General features: G+C 45.1%; 1 protein-coding gene across 7 annotated transcripts in view; it reads right to left on the bottom strand.

Annotated features, from left to right (window-relative positions):
- hltf (helicase-like transcription factor) overlaps positions 1–20,044 on the bottom strand; it is an 83,844-nt gene that overhangs the window by 13,846 nt on the left and 49,954 nt on the right. For all 7 annotated transcript variants that reach the window (XM_059651219.1, XM_059651215.1, XM_059651214.1 and 4 more), the window contains 4 exons: positions 19,160–19,284; positions 11,283–11,461; positions 9,007–9,132; positions 2,936–3,048 (listed from right to left, as the gene is read on the bottom strand). In XM_059651219.1, coding sequence (XP_059507202.1) covers positions 2,936–3,048; positions 9,007–9,132; positions 11,283–11,461; positions 19,160–19,284 — 543 coding nt within the window. The remainder of the gene's footprint in view (positions 1–2,935; positions 3,049–9,006; positions 9,133–11,282; positions 11,462–19,159; positions 19,285–20,044) is intronic.

Here is a 20,044-nt window from a genome sequence, read left to right as displayed (position 1 = left end):
ATAGGTTGGATAGACTGGGCTTGTTTTCACTGAACGCAGGTGTGAGGGGGGACCTGATAGAAGTTTATAAAGTTATGATTGGCATGGATAGAGTTGAAAGTATGAGGCTTTTTCCCCAGGGTGGAGAGGTCAATTACTAGGGACACAGGTTCAAGGGGCAGGGCAGGGAGTCTAAAGGAGATGTGCGAGGCATGTTTTTTCACACAAAGGGTGGTGAGTGCCTGGAACGGGTTGCCAGAGGAGGTGGTGAAAGCAAACACAACAGTAACATTCAAGATGCACCTGCACGGATACACGAATAGAGAGGGAATAGAGGGATACAGATCCTGCAAGTGAAGAGAGTTTCAGTATGAAAGGGCAAAATGTGGCAGCACTGGCTTCGAGGGCCGAAGGTCTGCTCCTGTGCTGTTTGTTCTTTATTTCATTCACTTTAAAACTGGACACGTTTTGTGTAGGGCAAGGCATCGCAAAGTGGAGTGACTAGCTGAAATGACTGGGTTAGTATTTGGAGCTCATAACAGCTGCCAGGCCCCTTAAAATCCCTGCACTGCATTTTAAAATTAAATAGTGGGTGTGCACCAGCTGGCCAAACTTTGAGGGTCAATTCCTGCTCACAGTAGCATTCTTCCCCTGGACGGGCCACCCGACCCCCAGCAGTCCAGCCACCACATCTCCCTCCCTACACAGCTAACCCCACCACTTCTCCTTCCCCTACACGCCCGCCCAACCCCATCACCTCTCCTTCCCCTACACGGCACCCCTCCAACCCCACCCCCACCACCTCTCCCTCCCCTACAGAACGGCCCTCCAACCCCACCCCTTAACTCACCCTCTCCTACATGACCCCCCACCACCTCTCCCTCCCCTACACGGCTAATCCCACCACCAGTCCCTCCCCTACATGGCACCTCTCCAAACCCACCCCCACCCTTCACCTCACCCTCCCCCATGTGGACACCCTCCGCCACCTCTCCTTCCCCTACACAGGCCCCACCCACCTTCCTTCCCCTACATGGCTCCCAGACCCCAACACCTCTCCCTCCCCTACGCGGCTAACCCCACCACCTGTCCCTCCCCTACACTGCTAACGCCACCACCTCTCCCTCCCCTACACGGCGCCCTTCCAACTCCACCCCCAACCCTTCACCGCACCCTCCCCCACATGGACCTACCCACCACCTCTCCCTCCCCTACATGGTGCCACCCCACCACCTCTTCCTCCCCTACACAGGCCCCACCCACCACCTCTCCATCCCCTACACGGCTCCCACTACCCCCCACCACCTCTCCCACCCCTACATGGCCCATCCCCGCCACCACCTCTGCCTTCTCTACACAGACCACCACCCCACCTCTCTCCGTTACATGGTGCCCCACCCATACGCCCCTCCACTCTCACCCCTACACGGCCCCCCCGCCCACCTCTCCTACCCCTACATGTCTACCCCCACCAACTCTCCCTCCCCTACACAGATCCCCCCGCCCACCTCTCCTACCCCTACATGGCTACCCCCACCACCTCTTCCTCCCCTAAACGACGCCGCCCCGCCTCCTCTCCCTCCCCTACACAGACACCCACCCTTCCCCCCAGCCCAACCACCTCTCCCTCCCTTACATGGCTCCTACACTCCCCCACCACCTCTCCCTCCCCTACACGGCCCACCACCACCGCCACCTCTACATCCCCTACTTGGCGGCCCCCCTCCATATGACCCTCCACCTGGACCCCCAGCCCAGCTCTCCCACTCCTACATGTCTAAACCCCCCAGACCTCTCCTATGCCTACATGCCAACCCCCACCGACCTCTCCCACACCTAGATGCCACCCCCCACCAACAACCTGCCCCTCCCCTACACGGCACCCCCCACCCACCTCTACATGGCACCTCCCCCTCCCCTACATGTCCCTACCTACCACCTGTCCGTCCCCTACTAATCCATTCTTCACTTTCACCCAACCCTTCCCCCCTCCCTTCAAAGCAACATCCCCTCCCTTCTAAGACCTTTCGTTTCTCCCTCGTCTTAAAGCAGCATCCCTCTGATTGTAACTAGGAGTTTCACGTTATAGCAATGTACGTGTTGTTTGCTTGAAGACCCTTGTATCTAAACAGCCCCCTCCCCAACCAACTCTATGCCCCACTCTGAGGTCATTACTTGCCCCTCCTCCCCTTGTCACTCTTCTCCCTCCCACCCATCCACCCACCAGTCCCCACTCCTGCCTACCCCCAACCCGGCTCTGTGGGCAGGACCCATTTCCAAACCTTAAACTGAGGTCACTATGGGAAAGAAAACAGTTGGGAAGCATTAATCTTATCGTTTAAACCAGGCACCAATCTGGGCTCTGATTTGTAGAGTCACCAAAGTCTTCAGAAATGTTTAAGCAAGACACAAATCTCTGCTGTACATGGCTCAGCACCCAACTAAACCTCCTGAAATGATGCCAAAGGCCCAACACAACACTACATGAAGAACAAAGCTGCTCAAAAAACAATCACCAAGACATTGTTGCTGGACAAGGCGTTTTAATTGCCACATATCTGAATGTTCATATCCCCACAGCTTTGTGGGTTCACTTACACCAACGGGGCTGTAGTATTTCAAGATGACAGCTCATCATCGCCTCCTCATGGGCAACTAGAGACTGACAATTTCACTTGTGCCACCTATTCGCTCTGGGTGCCATGCCATTTACTGTTTGGGATTTTTACTTCTCATTGAGCTGCAATGGGCTATTCACCTGCCTTTCCCGAAATGATAGCATCTCTTCCAACACTTTCATTTATTAAAACTGCAGTACTCATGATTACTGAGTAGCTAGGGAATCTACCCTTCAGTACTAGGCTGCCTGACTTCCCAATGTAACAATACCAGCAGTTTCAATTCAAGGAAACACAAGGGAAAAATAAACACGGAGCATACGTGGGTCTGTACCTACCGGAGTGGAGTTTCTATAAGAGTAAGAAAAGCTGTGAACTGAGAGACTACTAAACTCTTGACGGTGGGATCCTGCTTTCGAAGCTCAATCAAAGAATGCATCAAGGCATCGACCTGTAATTACACACGACAACATTATACAGGTCAGTAGCAGCTGGCTAGTTGAGATACTTTCCTGAAGATGTACAGATTGTGTTCTTTCGGAGCAGCACTTCCTTTTAATTACCACATATCTAAATGTTCACATCCTAACGACTGTGTGGGTTCACTTACACCAAATAGGCTGCAGCAACTTAAGATGACAGCTCATCATCGCCTCCTCATGGGCAACTACAGATTGACAGTAAATGCTAACCCAGCCACTGATGCCCGTGTCCCAGGAATTAATCAAAACAAAACAGTACCCACAAGTTACATTCTCCTCTGGTTTTACTATGATCAGTGTATTGCTTGTAACAGCTTGTCTTCCTGTTCCTTCGCCATTATTGCTGGTAATCCCCAACAGCTCTCCTTCAACCCCTTACAATTTCTCATGTGTGCTATTCCTCAGAGATAATATCTAAAAACACAACAGAGTTTCCAAGTGTCCACTGTCAGCACCCAGACCTGTCTCATCGCCATGTCTATCAAAGTTTTAAATTATCAGAATGCTCGACTGACATCTGGTGCCGTATGAGGAAACATTTCCGACTAAATATCGGGAAGGCCAAAGCCGTTGTCTTTGGTCATGCTGGAAACTCTATTCCCTGGCTCCTGACACCATTCCTCTGCAGGGGTAATAATCTGAGGCTGAACCAGGCTGTAGTCAATCTGGTGCCATGTTTGATCTCAATGTGACCAGGTGACGCATCACTATAACGTCATAAAGACAAGTTATTGGTATCTTGGCTAATTCCTTTTCTGCTTCCTAACATACTAACCTCATCCTTTTTTTTCCCTCAAAAGCCTCTAAATTTAATTAATCCAAGCTAAACTTGGATGGTCTCCCACAGTCAACTCTCTAAGCTTCAAGTCAACTAAAACTCTACTGTTTGTGGCCTCAATCTCACCAAGTCCTATTTACCCATCATCCTGTACCTTGCTCACCTCCACTGCTTCCCGTTCAAACAATGCCTCAAATTTTAAAAAAAGGCTCAGCCTCGCTTTCAAGTTTTTCCAAACTTGGGATATTTCTTACCTATGATCTCCCCCGGCCCAGTAAACCTCTGCATTATTTGCACAGATCTAACTCTGGCCTTGTGAGCATCCCTGATTTTAATCATAAGTACTCAATCAGTTCCTTTTCAGGAGCTGAGGTTCAAAGTTCTGGAAATCCCACACCAAGTCTCTCTTCCTTTCTATCCTCAGTAAGACATTCCACAAAACCTACTCCTTTGGCCATCTTTTGTCATATGCAGCTGTGTGTCAAGTCTTGTTTTTAAGAGTTCTGGAAGTGCTTGGAACATTTCATTACAATAAGAGTACTATTTAAGTTCATGTACAGTACCGATCTATACACAACATCATGGAGGTGTCATAATAGTGTCCCCTTTTCTTCTGAAATAGATATTTGCACCTTTCACACTTGTTCCTTCTTGTAGGCTAAGCAGTTGGCGAGGCAGGGCCAGATATTTCATCTCTTCCAGTTACCTTCATATAACTTACAGTGAAGTAAAGGGTGTAGCTTAAACTATACAGAACACTAGTCAGGCCACAGCAGAAACACTGTACAGTTTGGTTCCTTTATCTAAGAAAGGCCATACTGGCATTAGAGGCAGTCGACAGAAGGTTCACTAGGCTGATCCCAGGTGTGGAGGGACTGTCCTTTGCAGAGAGGTGGAGTAGGTTGAGCCTGTACTCATTGAAATATACAAGGAGAAGCAACGTTATTGAAACATACAAGATTCTTAGAGACTTAACAGGGTGTTTCCCCTTGTTTGAGAGTTTAGGATCAGAGGGCATAATCGCAGAATATGGAGTTACACACTTAACAGAGATGAAGAGGAATTTTGTCTCTCGGAGTATAGTGAATCCTTTAGGCAGAGGGCTGTAGGGGTTGGGTCATTCAGTATATTCAAGACTGAGACAGACAGATTTTTGGTCAAGAAAGGCAATCAAGGGTTATTCGGGAAAGGCAGGAAGTGGTGTTGAAGATGATCAGATCAGCCATGGCCTCAATGAACAGAAGAGCAGACTTGAAGGGCTGAATGGCCTACTTCTACTCCCATGTCTTGTAACAATCTGTGCCACTTTGTTCTCAATCCCATTTTGCTCTTCCTCATGTTATGTAGAGATAGTGCATAAATGGATTGGTCTCTTTACTGCAGAGAAGGCAAACGGGCAACCTGTAAAAGTATCAGGGTTTTCAATAGGGCAGTTAACACACAATGCTCTACTGGCAGAAGAATCCGGGAACAGGAGACAGAGATCCTATTTACTCTCCAAAATCATCAGAGGGGAGATGAGAGAGATTTTTTTTCAAATGCAGATTTTGTATGCAAGTTGGAATGAACTGCCTGGCAGAATATTGAAGGATTTGGTAGTAACTTGCCAGCAGAAAATGAATAAATACTCAAAAGCAGAAAGATTTACAAAGCTATGGGACAACAGCAGGGCAGTGGAACCAAACGGGCAGCTTTTGTAAAGATTAAGCACAGGCACTATGGGTGGAATGCTCTCCTGTTTGCTTTATAATTCTACGATCATTGGGCCTTTCAGATTTAACTCAAACTAAATCTCATTACGAACAGTTACTGCAGGACCACTCATTCAGTATTTCCATTCCCCAACGACCCACTAACCTTCACAAACAAAGAAGACTGCAAGCCCATTCAAGGTAATCTCTCCTCATAGGACAGTGTTGCCCATTGCCAGTATCAGCCAAGTGAATCTTTGCTGCAGTCCCGCTATGCCAAGTACATCATAAGGAAGATGAACAAAACTACATGCATCATTCCAGATGTGGTCTCAACAAGACCCTGTTTAATTGCCGTAAGACTTTGGAACTCAAATCCTCTTGTAATGAATTCCAATATACCAGAGAAAACACAGTATGGAGCTGGAGGAACATAGCGGGCCAGGCAGCATCAGAGGAACAGGAAAGTTGATGTTTTGAGTCAGGACTCTTCTTCAGAAATGGGAACGGGGGAGGGTGCTCAAAAATAAATACACAGAGGAGGGGTGTGGCTGAGGAAGGTAGGTGGGATGGTGATAGGTGAGTGCAGATAGGGAGTGGTGGGGATTGGTCAGTGAGGTGGGAGGAGTGGATAGGTGTGAGAGAATATGGACGGGTTGTGTCAGGTCAAGGAGGTGGGGATGAGGGGGAGGGCTGGACAGGGGATGAGGCGATTTTGGCCTAAATGTGGATTTTACCAGTTCTGAGGAAGGGTCACTGGACCCGAAACATTAACTCTGATTTTTTTCTTCACAGATGCCGCCAGAGCTGCTGAGTTTTTCTAGCAACTTTTTGTGCCTATTGCACATGCCTATCTACTTTCATTGACTATTGTACAAGGATACCCAGAACCTTCTGTATATCTACATTTCCCAATAAATAATATTCTGCCTCTGTTTTTTACACCAAGATGTACAACAACACATCTAGCTACACTGCAGTGTAATTGCCAGGCGTTTCCCACTCACTCAACTTGTCTAAGTCACCTTGAAGCTCCCTTTGCATTCTCCTCACAACTCGTAAGTTCTGTCTCATAAGCAAACTTAGAAATGTTCTGAAGCAGGGTCACCAAGCCCAAAATATTAACTCTGTTTGTCTCTTCCACAGATGCTGCCAGACTTGCTGACTTTCTCCAGCAATTTCTGTTTTTTGTTTCAGAAATGTTGCATTCAGTTCCCTTATCCAGGTAATTTATATAAAAGCTGAATAGCTGGGACTCAATCATTAATCCCTGCGGATCACCACTAGTCACACCCAGCCACCAGAAAACCGACCCATTTATTCCCACTCTGTTTCCTTTCTGTCACCCAATTCTCAATAGTATTACTTCCCATCCCGTCGCATGTGCTTTAATTCTCCCCACTAACCACCCATTCATGAGGGATCTCATCAAAAGCTTTCTGAAAATCCAAATACCTCTCACCCACTGGTTACATCCTCAAAAAACTCTCGTGGATTTGTCACACACAAGTGGCTTTTCATGAACTCATGCTGGCCTTGTCCGATTTAGTTCATGCTTCCCAAAATTCTGCAATCATGTCTTTTAGAATGGACTCGCACACATTCCCCACTACTGATGTCAGACTAACTGGTCTGTAATTCTCCAATTGTCCCTCTCTTACTCTTTCGTATTAAACTATTGGGGTTACGTTTACCAACTTACAATCTGTAGGAACTTCTCCAGAGTCTGCAGAATTTTGAAAAATGACCAAAAGTGCATCCAATATTGCCAGGGTCACATCCTTTAGCACTCTGGGGATTTAGATTATCAGGTCCTGTTGGTTGGTCAGCCTTCAACCCATCACTTTCCTTGGGACCGTTTTCTTACTCATCCTGATTTCCTTCAATTCTCCATTCGCACGAGATTCTTGGCTCCCTAACATTTCACAGGTGCTGCCTTCTGTGATAACAGAACTAAAGTATGGGTTCAATTTTTTTTTGTCCCCCATTATCATTTCCCAACTTCTGACATTTGTCTTCAGTAATCTCTTTCTCTTTACATATTTATAAATATTATAAACACTCTTCACAATTTAACTCTCATATTCTATTTTCACATTCTTTATCAAACTTTTCATCCTCTTTAAATGCTAAAATATTGCCAATCCTCGGGCTTGCAGCTTTTTCTAGCAATTTCATGCCTGCAATTCATAACCTTTCTTCAATTATCAAAATAAATGAAGTCAAAGCAATGAAGAGAATACAATAAATGGAAAGAGTTTCTTTTTATCCCCAATCGCTCTCTGTTCCCAATGCAGAACAATGAGCAAGTGGGGGATAAAGCTGGCTTCCAAATAAAAGCAAAAGTTTTGGAGTGCAGTTTTCTTCAGAAATTTCCATTTCGTTCCCACAAACCTAAATCGGCTGAATCTTAAGAGCAGGCAAGTGCCAGTCATAGAGTCATACAGTGCAGAAACAGACCCATATGCCAAACATAATCTCAAACTAAACTGGTCCCACCTGCTTGCTCCAGGCCCATATCCCTTCAAACCTTTCCTTTTCATGAACTTATCCAAGTGTCTTTTAATCATTGCAATTGTGCCCACACCCATCACTTTCTCGGGAAGTTCATTCCACACAAGAACAGCCCTCTGTGTTAAAAAAACTGCCCCCACGTCCTTTTTCAAAATCTGTTTGAAAACATATCCCAATCTTGAAACCCCCAACCTGAGGGAAAAGACACCTACCATTAACCCTATCCATGCCCCTCATGATTTTATAATCTGCTAAGGTCACCTCCCAACCTCCTACGCTACCATGAAAAAAAGAGTCCCAGCCTTTCTTTATAACTCAAACCTTCTATACCCAGCAACAACTGGGTAAATCTCCTCTGAACTCATAAAATGAGTTATGCAATTATATCAAAGTTAGTACTCGACTCAAAACACTTCAGGCATTTCCTGCCTTCGATGTTTTGAATAAAACTTAGAAACTCAGCTGTAACTGTAAAATTTCACCCCGTTTGTGTGGAATCAAGTCCCTCCTCCTTTTCAAAAAAGTGACGTGAAAGAAAAATCCTCTCTCATGGCTGGTCACTTTAAAACTAACCGTAAACAATTCAATCAGAGATAATGGGAACTGCAGATGCTGGAGAATCCAAGATAACAAAGTGTAGAGCTGGAAAACACAGCAGGCCAAGCAGCATCTTAGGTGCACAAAAGCTGACGTTTCAGGCCTAGACCCTAGACCCTGTGTTCATCCAGCCCCACACTTTGTAAACAATTCAATCCCTCTTTTCCTACTGAATGGATGCAGACTGCCCATACATGTTGCAGCTGCTGGATTTTTTGCGAATGTCTGCAGGCTGACATTCCACGGATAATATCCGTGCTCTCACAGAATCTCCCCTTCCCTGATGTCTGTGTTTCTCCTGCCCACAAATGGAGAGGCTTTTTAAGAAACAAGGGCTGCTGGCTGACCTTTGAACTGGAGACCCAGGCCTGCTGGGATTTGTCAGGTGCCGTGACGTCTGTCTCTCCAGGGGGGCATTCCACCAGCTGTTCGACTCGAATCTCTGCCCTGCACAAGGGGCACCTGGCAGTGGGCTAGCGCCGACAAGAAAAACAGATCAGGAGGCAAATATAACAGGACATAGCCAAAGATCAGACACACTTAATTTACACACAGAAGTCAAGGCTGTCATCCGTACACTAATAAACGGCTTTCACCAAACCTATAAACTGCCTTAAGATTCATCACTTACACCAGACAGCAGAAGCAACAGAACAGCACAGCACACACTCCAGTGTTTAATGATTGGGTCAACACTGCTGTTTAAGAAACCGATCTTTGTTTTAACTACCATCTTATCAAAGCACTCTGTCAAAATTATACACTTCAAATACCACAATTGACTGCAATGTCCAAGTGTTTATGCTGTAAATAAAGTACCCCTGTATTACGATTCTGCTACTTCCCACATGTTTTTGACATTGATTTTAGGTGGTATGTTGATGTTTTCACATCGATTTTTTTTAGGGAAGCTGGATGTCTCAAAACTTTCACTTGCTCAGGGTTTACTGCAGTTATGCGTAACCTCTGGTTTATCTGGAATATTTATCGACTGGCACGCTCATCCCATTTAATAAAAACTTTGCTACGTTTCCCTTTTTGGTCAATGTCAATGGAGACTGGGGCTGTTCTCTTCAGAGCAGAGAGAAGGCTTAGATAGGGTTGGAGTCTGATTGAAGTGTACAAAGTTCTGAGGGCATAGACAGGGTAGGAGGATGGAGAAGCCTCTCCTCTCAGTAGAGGGCTCAACAACCAATGGGCACAGTTTCAAGGTATGGAGTGGGTTGACAGAAACGGTATAAAGCAAAACAAGTTCCCCAGAGGATGGGGGTGTGGCGCCTCTGAAACTCATTGCTTTAAAAGGGTGGTTAAGGCGACAACCCTCAAAACATTCAAAAGTATTTAGATCACTATCTGAAACAAGGCTATGGGCCAAATACTGGAAAATGGAATAAGAAAGGATACAATCCTGAGAACTGACATGGACATGTGGGGCTGACAGGTCCTTTTCCATGCTGTAGACAAATCTTGTCTCCTTCTTGTGGCACACATCAACGTCTGAGAAAATTTTTCAGCCAGATGCATCAAGACTATCATTTTTTAAATACTGCAGCATGAACACTGCAATATAAATTCTTTGGCGAGCATACAGTTCAATAGTAAGGCCTTTCTAACACACAGAGCAAAGTAGGAGCAACCTCACAAATAGCTCCCTTTACAGAGCTTTAATGAAAATTTGTTAAACCTTTTAAGGTTTTTATGGTGCACCGCAGAAGCAAACGCTTGAGCAGTATTAAAGTCATGGAGATCTATAGCACAGAGAAAGATCCTTTGACCCATCATATCCGTAATGTCAGAAACAACCACCTAACTCAGGAACAAATAAAAAAGGGAACATATGACAACTTTACTTAAAACCAGCATGAAACAGAGCTACTGTGTGCAAAGCTACGAAAAAGCAGTATCAAAACAGCCAAGCCTAATGCAGATAACACTCAGGGGAAGACAACCAGTGGAATTATCACTAGACTATTAATCCAGAGACCCAGGTAATGTTCTGGGGATAATGGGAACTGCAGATGTTGGAGATTCCAAGATAATAAAATGTGAGGCTGGATGAACACAGCAGGCCAAGCAGCATCTCAGGAGCACAAAAGCTGACGTTTCGGGCCTAGACCCTTTTGTGCTCCTGAGATGCTGCTTGGCCTGCTGTGTTCATCCAGCCTCACATTTTATTATAATGTTCTGGGGATCCAGGTTCAAATCCCACCAGAGCAGATAGTGGACTCGGTACTCATTAAAATCTGGAATTAATGATGATCACGAATCCATTGTCGATTGTTGGAAAAACTCATCTGGTGCACTAATGTCCTTTAGGGAAGGAAACTGCCATCCTCACCTGGTCTGGACTACATGTGACTCCAGACCCACAGCAATGTGGCTGAATCTTGTCAATGAGGGATGGGCAATAAACGCTGTCCCAGCCAGTGATGCCCTTATCCTGCGAATGAAATAAAAACACTCAAACAAACCTCTACAGATACGCATATGAATGGAGGCTTCACGGGGATTCCAAACAGCCAATCAAGAGGATCTCCAAACAAATTCCAAACCCTAAGGTCAACACAAACATTCACAGAAACCTTTGAAATTCAGGAACGAAAGACGAGTCTGCATAACTGACCTGCTCACTCTGAATGACCTGACAGATACACGGTCTGCAGTAAACGTGGGCACAGTGGGTAATCACAGGAAAGGTCAGTGATTCCAGGCAGATGGCACACTCTTCATCAGAGCCACAACTCAAAACCAGTTTCATTTTGTTCAGCAGTTTCTCCCGCAGTTCGTCAGGTGTGGCATTGTCTGGAGAGAGAGAAATAAAATGAGAGAGAGAAAGAAAAAGAGAGACACACACAGACACAATGGGACAGAAATGCTCCTTGATCTTTGAACGGAATCACCTACCATCCCAATTTAAATCATCTGCACAATCAGGCAGCTCACTTTTTCCATCACAGCACAGTCAGTTGCTATAATCTTTTATCAGTTTACAAAATGATCTTGTTTGGATCAGCATTTAATTTGGTTACTATCTACCTGTATTCACTTATGGGATGTAGATGCTGTTGGCTGGGCCAGTATCTACTGCCTGTCCCTAGTTGCCCTAAAAGGTGGAGGTGAGCTGCCTCCTTGAACCACTGCAGTCCATTTGCTGTGGACTTAGCCACACAATGCCGTTCGGGAGGGAATTCAAAGAACTTGACTCAGTGACAGTGAAGCAACCGCGGTATATTTCCAAGGCAGGATGGTGAGTGGCTTGGATGGGGACTTGCAGCTCGGGGTGTTCTGCTGCCCCGTCCTCCTCACTGTGAGCCAGGCCTTCCAATTGTTTTCTCCTTCAATACACCATCTAACTCTCGTGCTAACATTCTTGTCCTAGGCCTTCTGCAGTGAAGCTGGAGAAATAGCATCTAACTTTCTACTTGGGCACTTTACAACCTTCAGAACTCAACATTGAGTTCAACTACTCCAGCCCATGTACCCACTGTACACTGGCCTATATTGATTATAGCCCTGACTGCCTCCTTCTCTTCTCTCCCCTGCTACATGGTGTGTTAGCAAGTGTTTTAGCAGTGCTGACCAATCATCTCATGTTCATTTTTCATCTGGGGCGGCACAGTGGCTCAGTGGTTAGCACTGCAGCCTCACAGCACCAGGGGCCCAGGTTCAACTCCAGCCTCGTGTAACGGTCTGTGTGGAGTTTGCAAGTTCTCCCTGTGTCTGCGTGGGTTTCCTGCGGGTGCTCCGGTTTCCTCCCACAGTCCAAAGATTTGCAGGCTAGGTGGCTCGGCCATGCTAAATTGCCCCTAGTGTCCAGGGGTGTGTGGATTATAGGGGAATCGGTCCGGGTGGGATGCTTCAAGGGGCAGTGTGGACTTGTTGGGCCAAAGGGCCTGTTTCAACACTGTAGGGAATCTAGTCTAATCATTAATACCTATTCTTCATCTAGATTGCTTCTCTACTGCCATTAATAGTCCCCTTGTCTTTTGCTCTGGGCACTCTGACCATCACTTTGTTTGCATTTCCTCCCCGCTTCTCAACAACACAAAAGAAGAAAACTTTTTTCCTCCCCCTCTATTTCCAAAAAGGAGTGATACCAGATTCAAAATGCTAACTCTTTTCTCTCTGTATTGATGTTGTCAAACCTGCTTTTTTATATTAACTAGTTACATAGTCAATAGTCTTGAAATTTATTTTACATTTTAAAAGGAAAAATCTCCAGAACTCTCCGATGCTTATCTTTATGATGCTTCTTATCTCTGCGATTGCTAAGTAAACGCATGAATTACTCTAACCTATCCTCTACCTCCCATAAACTTTAACCTGATCTATGTGTAAAGGGTCTGTTGTCTGGATTCTCTCACATCAACGTCCACTCACCCATGAGCAATATTTTTAAAAAATATTCTTAGACCTTTCCCGCCACGCCAAAATTCTAGACTTTCCTCCGACAAAACCAGACCACACGTCACCCTCCTGTTACCATCCCATTGACTGCATCAAAATGTCGCCCAGGTCCTACACTCTCAAACCCCACCCGAAATTCAGATGCCGGGCTGTTTCCCTTCAAGAGCTCCTTTAAATCCCACCACAGCTTTAGTCACCCTTTCGACTCTCTCTTTGCTTTTCTTAAGAGGGTTGGGAAACACCTTGAAAAAAAAGGAAAGGGTCACCATACCCGAAAAGTTAACTTTTTTTTTCTCCTCCACAGATGCTGCCAGACCTGCTGAGCTTTTCTAGCGACTTTGTTTTTGTTCTGGATTTACAGCATCCGCAATTCTTTTGGTTCTTATTTTGGAAAAAAAAAGTCACTGTGTATTATTTGTGAGTACAAGACAGAGCACCCCAGATAAGCTAGATCTCGGTGTCTGTGTTGAATTAGCTGAACTTGGCTAGAAATTACACTCATTTGCCTAGTGGCTTCATCGGCATAAGGTAAGGATAACTAATTGGGAACCCATTCTTGAAGGTGTCTGCAGACAAGCAGTGGCAATTAAAAACCAAAATCAACATTGGTAGGGTTGCAATTTTCTCAGAGGAACACACTGTATCAGGATTGGGGCACCGAAATCAAGACTTTGTACAACTAACACTTAGATAGCTCTTCACCTTGTCTGTAAACATATTAAAGCATTTCCTACAGATGTAGAAAATGTACCAACCATGTTGCACACAGCAGGAGTCCACAAGCAGTGTTTGACTGAACAATCAGCTGATTGGGGCTGGTCAGAATCGGAATCCTCAGCTCATGAACAAACACTGTCACAGAATCTTTATTCGCCTAATGAAAGTACACTCCTACCACAATAGGAAATGCCTAAAACATTCAGCAACTCAAAACAGCATCCGTGCATAGAGCTCCTTTATTCTCTCCAAAGATTCTGGCAGATCTGTGAAATGTTTCTGATATTTTCTGGTGTTGTTTCAAATTTATTGCATCTGCAAGTTGTTTTGCTGTTTATTTATATGCACAGCAGTTTCAAAGTCTTCTGGCATTTCACAGTGAATCTGCCTGTAAAATGTGGCACCTGATGGTCAAAGAACATCACACCCAGACCATTTGGTTAGTCATACCTTATCAGTTCTTAAAGGGCCAAGCGATAGTCCCTGAATTTCCTCTCCCATGAGGAATTCCACCCCTTCAAGTAAGTAATTCACATTTGCAAGTTACAAGTAGATCGGATTCCACCATTTCTTCAGGCAAGACGTCCAAGATCCTGAAAATTCATCGTACCCCAAACAAATTCTCCTTACCTCGGCTCAGAACTCTTCAAATTTCCGCCCTCTGCTTACAAACACTTGAAAGATACTATAAAATCTACAATGATCTAAAATCTATAATAACACTATAAAACCTACAACCTTCTTTGCTCAAAAAATGACAAGCTCAGTTATTCCACATGATTGCAATCCTCTGTACGTGGCGCTATTCCTCACTGTGTGCCAGGCCTTCCAATTGTTTTCTACTTCAATACATCACCTAACTCTCACGTTAGCATTCCTGTCCTAGGCCTGCTGCAGTGAAGCTGGAGAAATTGCATCCAATTTTCTACTTCAGCACTTTGCAACCTTCAGGACACAACACTGAGTTCAACAACTCAAACCCATGTACCCACTGTAAAGATTGGAGCGACTGGGCTTGTATACACTTGAGTTTAGAAGGGTGAGAGGGGATCTGATTGAGGCGTATAAGATTATTAAGAGATTGGACACTCTGGAGGCAAGGAGCATGTTTCCGCTGATGCGTGAGTCCAGAACCAGAGGACACAGTTTAAAAATAAGGGGTAGGCCATTTAGAACAGAGTTGAGGAAAAACTTCTTCACCCAGAGAGTGATGGATATATGGAATGCTCTGCCCCAGAAGGCAGTGGAGGCCAACTCTCTGGATGCTTTTAAGAAAGTGATAGATAGAGCTCTTAAAGATAGAGGAATCAAGGGTTATGGGGATAAGGCAGGAACAGGATACTAATTGTGGATGATCAGCCATGAACATAATGAATGGTGGTGCTGGCTCAAAGGGCTGAATGACCTATTCCAGCACCTATTGTCTATTGTCTGTCTATTGTCTATACTGTCCACCATTCTGATTACACCCCATACCTCCTCCTCCTCTTCCCTCCTCTGCTATGCATGTGTTAGCATGTGTTTTCTCTTCACACTTACCATTAACACCATTCTTCGTCTAGATTAATAGTGCCATTAATATTCCCCATGTCTTTTACTCTGGGCACTCTCACCATCCCTTTGCCTTGCATCTCCTTCCCCTTTATCAACAATACAAAAGATAACTTTTATCATGCACCCTAGTTCCAAAAAGGAGTCATACTGGATTTGAAACATTAACTCTGCTTCTCTCTGTGTAGATGCTGCCTGACCTCTCCAAGGCCCTGATATTCTTCTGTAAGCATGGCACACAAAACTGGACCCAATCCTTCAACATGGGTCTAATTAGGACACCATAAAAGATTACCGTCACTGCCTGCTTTTTGTACTCTGTGCTTCTACTTATAAATCCCAAAATTCTGTTCTTTTCATTAAAAATATCTCTTCAATTCAACCTCAGGAACAGGAGTGGGGCGTTAACGCCATGGCTGACCAGTATCTTCTCAGTCTTCCTGAGTCCTTAACCCAAAGGCTGCTCCAACCCAGGGGCAGGGCAAAGAAGCAATTCCTAGATGTACCCCAAATGGAATTGGGGCTGCCCCCCAGCCTGTACCAATTTGGCCGACCACCCCCACTCCCCCCCCCCCCCCCCCCCACCACCCCGCCACTCCTTTAGCCACTGATGAACTGGCCCTTACGTGGAGTTCACATTGTCATGACAACACATACTTTCACACTCTTGTAGCTAAGAATGGTGATTGTAGGATATATCACAGTATGGAGCTGGAAGAACGCAGCAGGCCAGGCAGTATCAGAGGAGCAGGAAAGCTGACGTTTTGGGTCAGGACCCTAGGGTACTGCGTCCCAAACCTTTTCCTACAGGGGTTCCACTTTGAGGCTCGAATTTTGGCATGACCCCTTCGTGAGCCGGTGGGAGGTAAGGGAATACCCGGAAAAGCTGGTCCAGCCATTTGAGAATCCAGTGGTATTGGATCTCGTGACCTTCCACCACATGGCTGGCCAGGAATATCGCCCATCCTTACCTCCTGCCGTTGGTATACACTCAAGGGATTTACAAGTTGATACAGAACTTCGGCACAACATCGAGGGCCGAAGGGCCTGTACTGTGCTGTAATGTTCTATGTTCTAGAAACTGCTGTGTCAGATTACAAATGCACTTTCCTTGACCACTGAGTCCTGGAGTGGGTCTTGAACCTGAAGCTTTTGGTCCAGAGGCAGGGATGTTACCCACTGTACCAGAAGACCACAATTTATTTTCTCAACTACCTTAAAAAGGATTTCTACCTGCAAACTCCCCAGGCCACACTGTTCCCACAACCCCTTTTTAAAAATTATACGATATGTAGGAAGAGGAGTGTGCCATTCAACTGCTCATTAGTTCCAACATTCAATTAGATCCTGGCTGATCTGTGATCTCACTCCACATCCTTTGGCCCATATCCATTAATGACTTGTATCTAACTCAGATTTAAAACTATCCAGTATCCACTCCTGTTTGTGGAAGAGTTCCAAATATCTACAGCATTCTGAGTAGAAATGCTTCCCAATCTCTCTCCTGAGCAACGTGGCGCCTTAGGGTGGCACGGTGGCTCAGTGGATAGCACTGCAGCCTCACAGCACCAGGGACCAGGTTCAATTCCGGCCTCGGGCAACTATCTGTGTGGAGTTTGCACATTCTCCCCGTGTCTGCGTGGGTTTCCTCCGGGTGCTCCGGTTTCCTCCCACAGTCCAAAGATGTGCAGGCTAGGTGGATTGGCCATGCTAAATTGCCCGTAGTGTTCAGGGATGTGTGGGTTAAAGGGGCTGGGTAAGGGTGGGAAGCTTCAAGGAGTGGTGTGGACTTGTTGGGCCAAAGGGCCTGTTTCCACACTGTAGGGAATCAATCTAATTCTCAGGCTATGCGCTCTAATTCTAGCATCCCCGAACAGTGGAAATAGTTTATCTTTACCTATCCTGTCTTTTCCTGTTGATATCTTGAAGACTTCAATCAGACCAACCCCTTGCACCTTCTAAATTCTAGAGAAAAACAGGGCTAATTTGTCTCATCCCTCCTCAGATCTGAACCCTTTGAGTCCAGGTATCGTTATTCTAATCCTTGCACATTGGAAGGATGAAGAGAGGCATAATGCATTTCACATTTTCAGACAAATTTCACCTGCCATTTATATATCTGCCCACTTTACTGGTCTGTATGCTGAAATCTACAATTCTCACTGCTGTTGACGACTGTTCCAAGTGTTTCTGCTCATCTATAAATTTCATAGTTCTGTGCTACGTTCTGAAATCCAGATCAGTAAGATGTGTGAAAGCAGTGTAGTCCTAGTAAAAAACTCTTGGCAGTGGTCTCAGGTTGTTGACGGAGGCAGTCCTGGTGGCTAGAACAGGGACTCCTGGCTTTGGCAGGCGCGAAGCAGGAGCTTCTGGTGATGTCATAACGAGCCAGGAACTCCTGAGGCACTGGCGTCATCATTGCTGTCCTCCTTGTAGAGACACTGCGGAAGCTATCGAACAGAATCCTGACAGTGTGTAAATAGACCATTCAGCCCAACAGGTCCACACCCTCTGAAGAGCATCCCACCCAGTTACATTCCCATCATCTCTACAATCCTGCATTTCCATAGCTAACCCATCTACATGTCCTTGGATACTACGGGCAATTTAGAATAACCAATCCACCAAGCCTGCACATCTTTGGGGAGCACTCAGAGGAAACTCACGCAGACACAGGGAGAATGTGCAAACTCCACACTGATAGTTGCCAGAGGGTGGAAGTATGGTGGACTATCAATTTGAGTCTGATCACATGACGTAATGACGATGTTATCAGCCATTTTGGGTGGGGAACGTCTTGGTCTAACTTGACCTGTAGAGCAAATATCTCTGTAATAGAGCAACTGTTTTAACACTTGGCCTTGTGCTCCTTCTTGGAATGTAACAGAGAACCTCACATTTATCCACATTATCCTTCATCTGTCATGCATTTGTACAGTCACTCAATGCGTCTAAATCACAACGAAGCATCTCTGCATCTGACTCACAGTTCACCCTCCCAATCAGTTTTGTGTCATCTACAAACTTGGAGATGTTACAATCTGTTTCCTCTTTTAAGTCATCAATGGGTACTGTGAATAGGTCCAAGTGCTGATCCCTCTGGTAACCCACTAGTCACTGCCTGCTATTTGCAAAAATTCCTGTTTATACCTACTCTTTGTTTGCTGTCTACCAACCAGTTCTCCATCTATGTCAGGATAATGCTCCAATCTCATGCACTTTAATTTTTACGTGCTAATCTCTTCTATGGGACCTTATTGTCTTATGAGAAAATAATCCCCAAAACTTTGTTTCATATTTTCTGTTGACAGCAGAGTTATGAATGAATTTGGAAAATGCCTTAAAATAGTGAAATGTTGTGTCAAATGAAAATGCCCATACTGAAGAAACACAAAGTTGCTTGGATGCAAGTAAAATTTTCGGAAGGAGCACCCGCGTCCCTGGTGCTGTGAGGCAGCAGCGTTAATCACTGAGGCACCGTGTCGCCCATGGAGCTGCGTTTGGGACGACGAAGTTGAACTCTACTTAAATACTTTCTTTTTATTCCTTTGTAACTTGAAATGGCATCGGATTATGGCGACAGAACACTTGTCACCGTATCTCCCTAGGTATGCGCGACAATAAATCACTCAATTCCAAAAGACCTCTGGGGCACACAACTATGAACAGTCACCATCCAACGGCTGGAAAACTGTTGGCTCATTTTGTACTCACTCTGCCACTATCCCTTCAATTTCATGAACTCCAATCGTGAATAGAAAGCTTCTGAAACAAACAATCTCCTGTTTTACTGACACAAGGGTAATGACAGAGGCTCCGACATACCTGAGGAACCCATCACAGCTGAAGAATTTGCAAACAGACGAGGATGACAACACAACTGTCTCAGCCAGACGAGGATGGCGAGGACATCTGCATAATGTGTGAAAATGGATCCTTCACTGAAATATCTGAAAAATGTTGGAACATGGGGTGAGCGTTAAATGGTGGACTTATGTTTCAAAGCAGCAAAATGACATGTTCAGTCAGTGCAGTGTCTCCAGTGTCTACATGTAGCGAGGCGAGGCAGCTGCCAAACTGCAGCCTTCCCAAAGTGCTCAACAAAACGGCACTGAGAGAACAGCAGGACTGAACGAGAGAGATCAGTGATTGAGAATTTCAGACAATTGCAGGAGAGCGAGGTTGTTTTTTTTTAAATCCATGAGCACTGCCACTGAAGCTGAAGTACATCTTTAAAAATATGAAGTCCAGCTTCAGTAAAAAATTTAAGATGAAATGTTTATCTCTGCCAAGTACCCACACGGAGAAATGACTGATCTCAAACCCATGGTTTTCTGCCCATTAAAATCAATCTTCCATTCAAGCATTCTGATTTACCTGATTAAATAATTAAGCAATCAAAATCACTCTATCAAACCTATCAAAATAAGGCGCTTATTCAGGAACAATCTCAGGAGGAAAACACCAGTAAAACTGGTAAATGATGCATACTGGTCCCTCTTGTCTTGTATATTTTAGATCAGTGCTCCAATGCAACCAGTACATTCATTTCCAAGTATTACTGGGTCTTTTTCTACATACTGAATTGTCTCTTTGTGGCTCCCACATAGTTGTCACTACTACACAAATAAAACATCCATTTAATAATAAAATTGTCACATATTGTTCCACGCACAATGAGATAATATTGCAGAGTCTCCACTTTCTGAA

This window comes from Stegostoma tigrinum, chromosome 14 (genome assembly GCF_030684315.1).
Source record: "Stegostoma tigrinum isolate sSteTig4 chromosome 14, sSteTig4.hap1, whole genome shotgun sequence".
NCBI lineage: Eukaryota > Metazoa > Chordata > Chondrichthyes > Orectolobiformes > Stegostomatidae > Stegostoma > Stegostoma tigrinum.
Note: the sequence above shows the minus strand (reverse complement) of the source record. Positions and strands in the feature narration are given on the sequence as shown.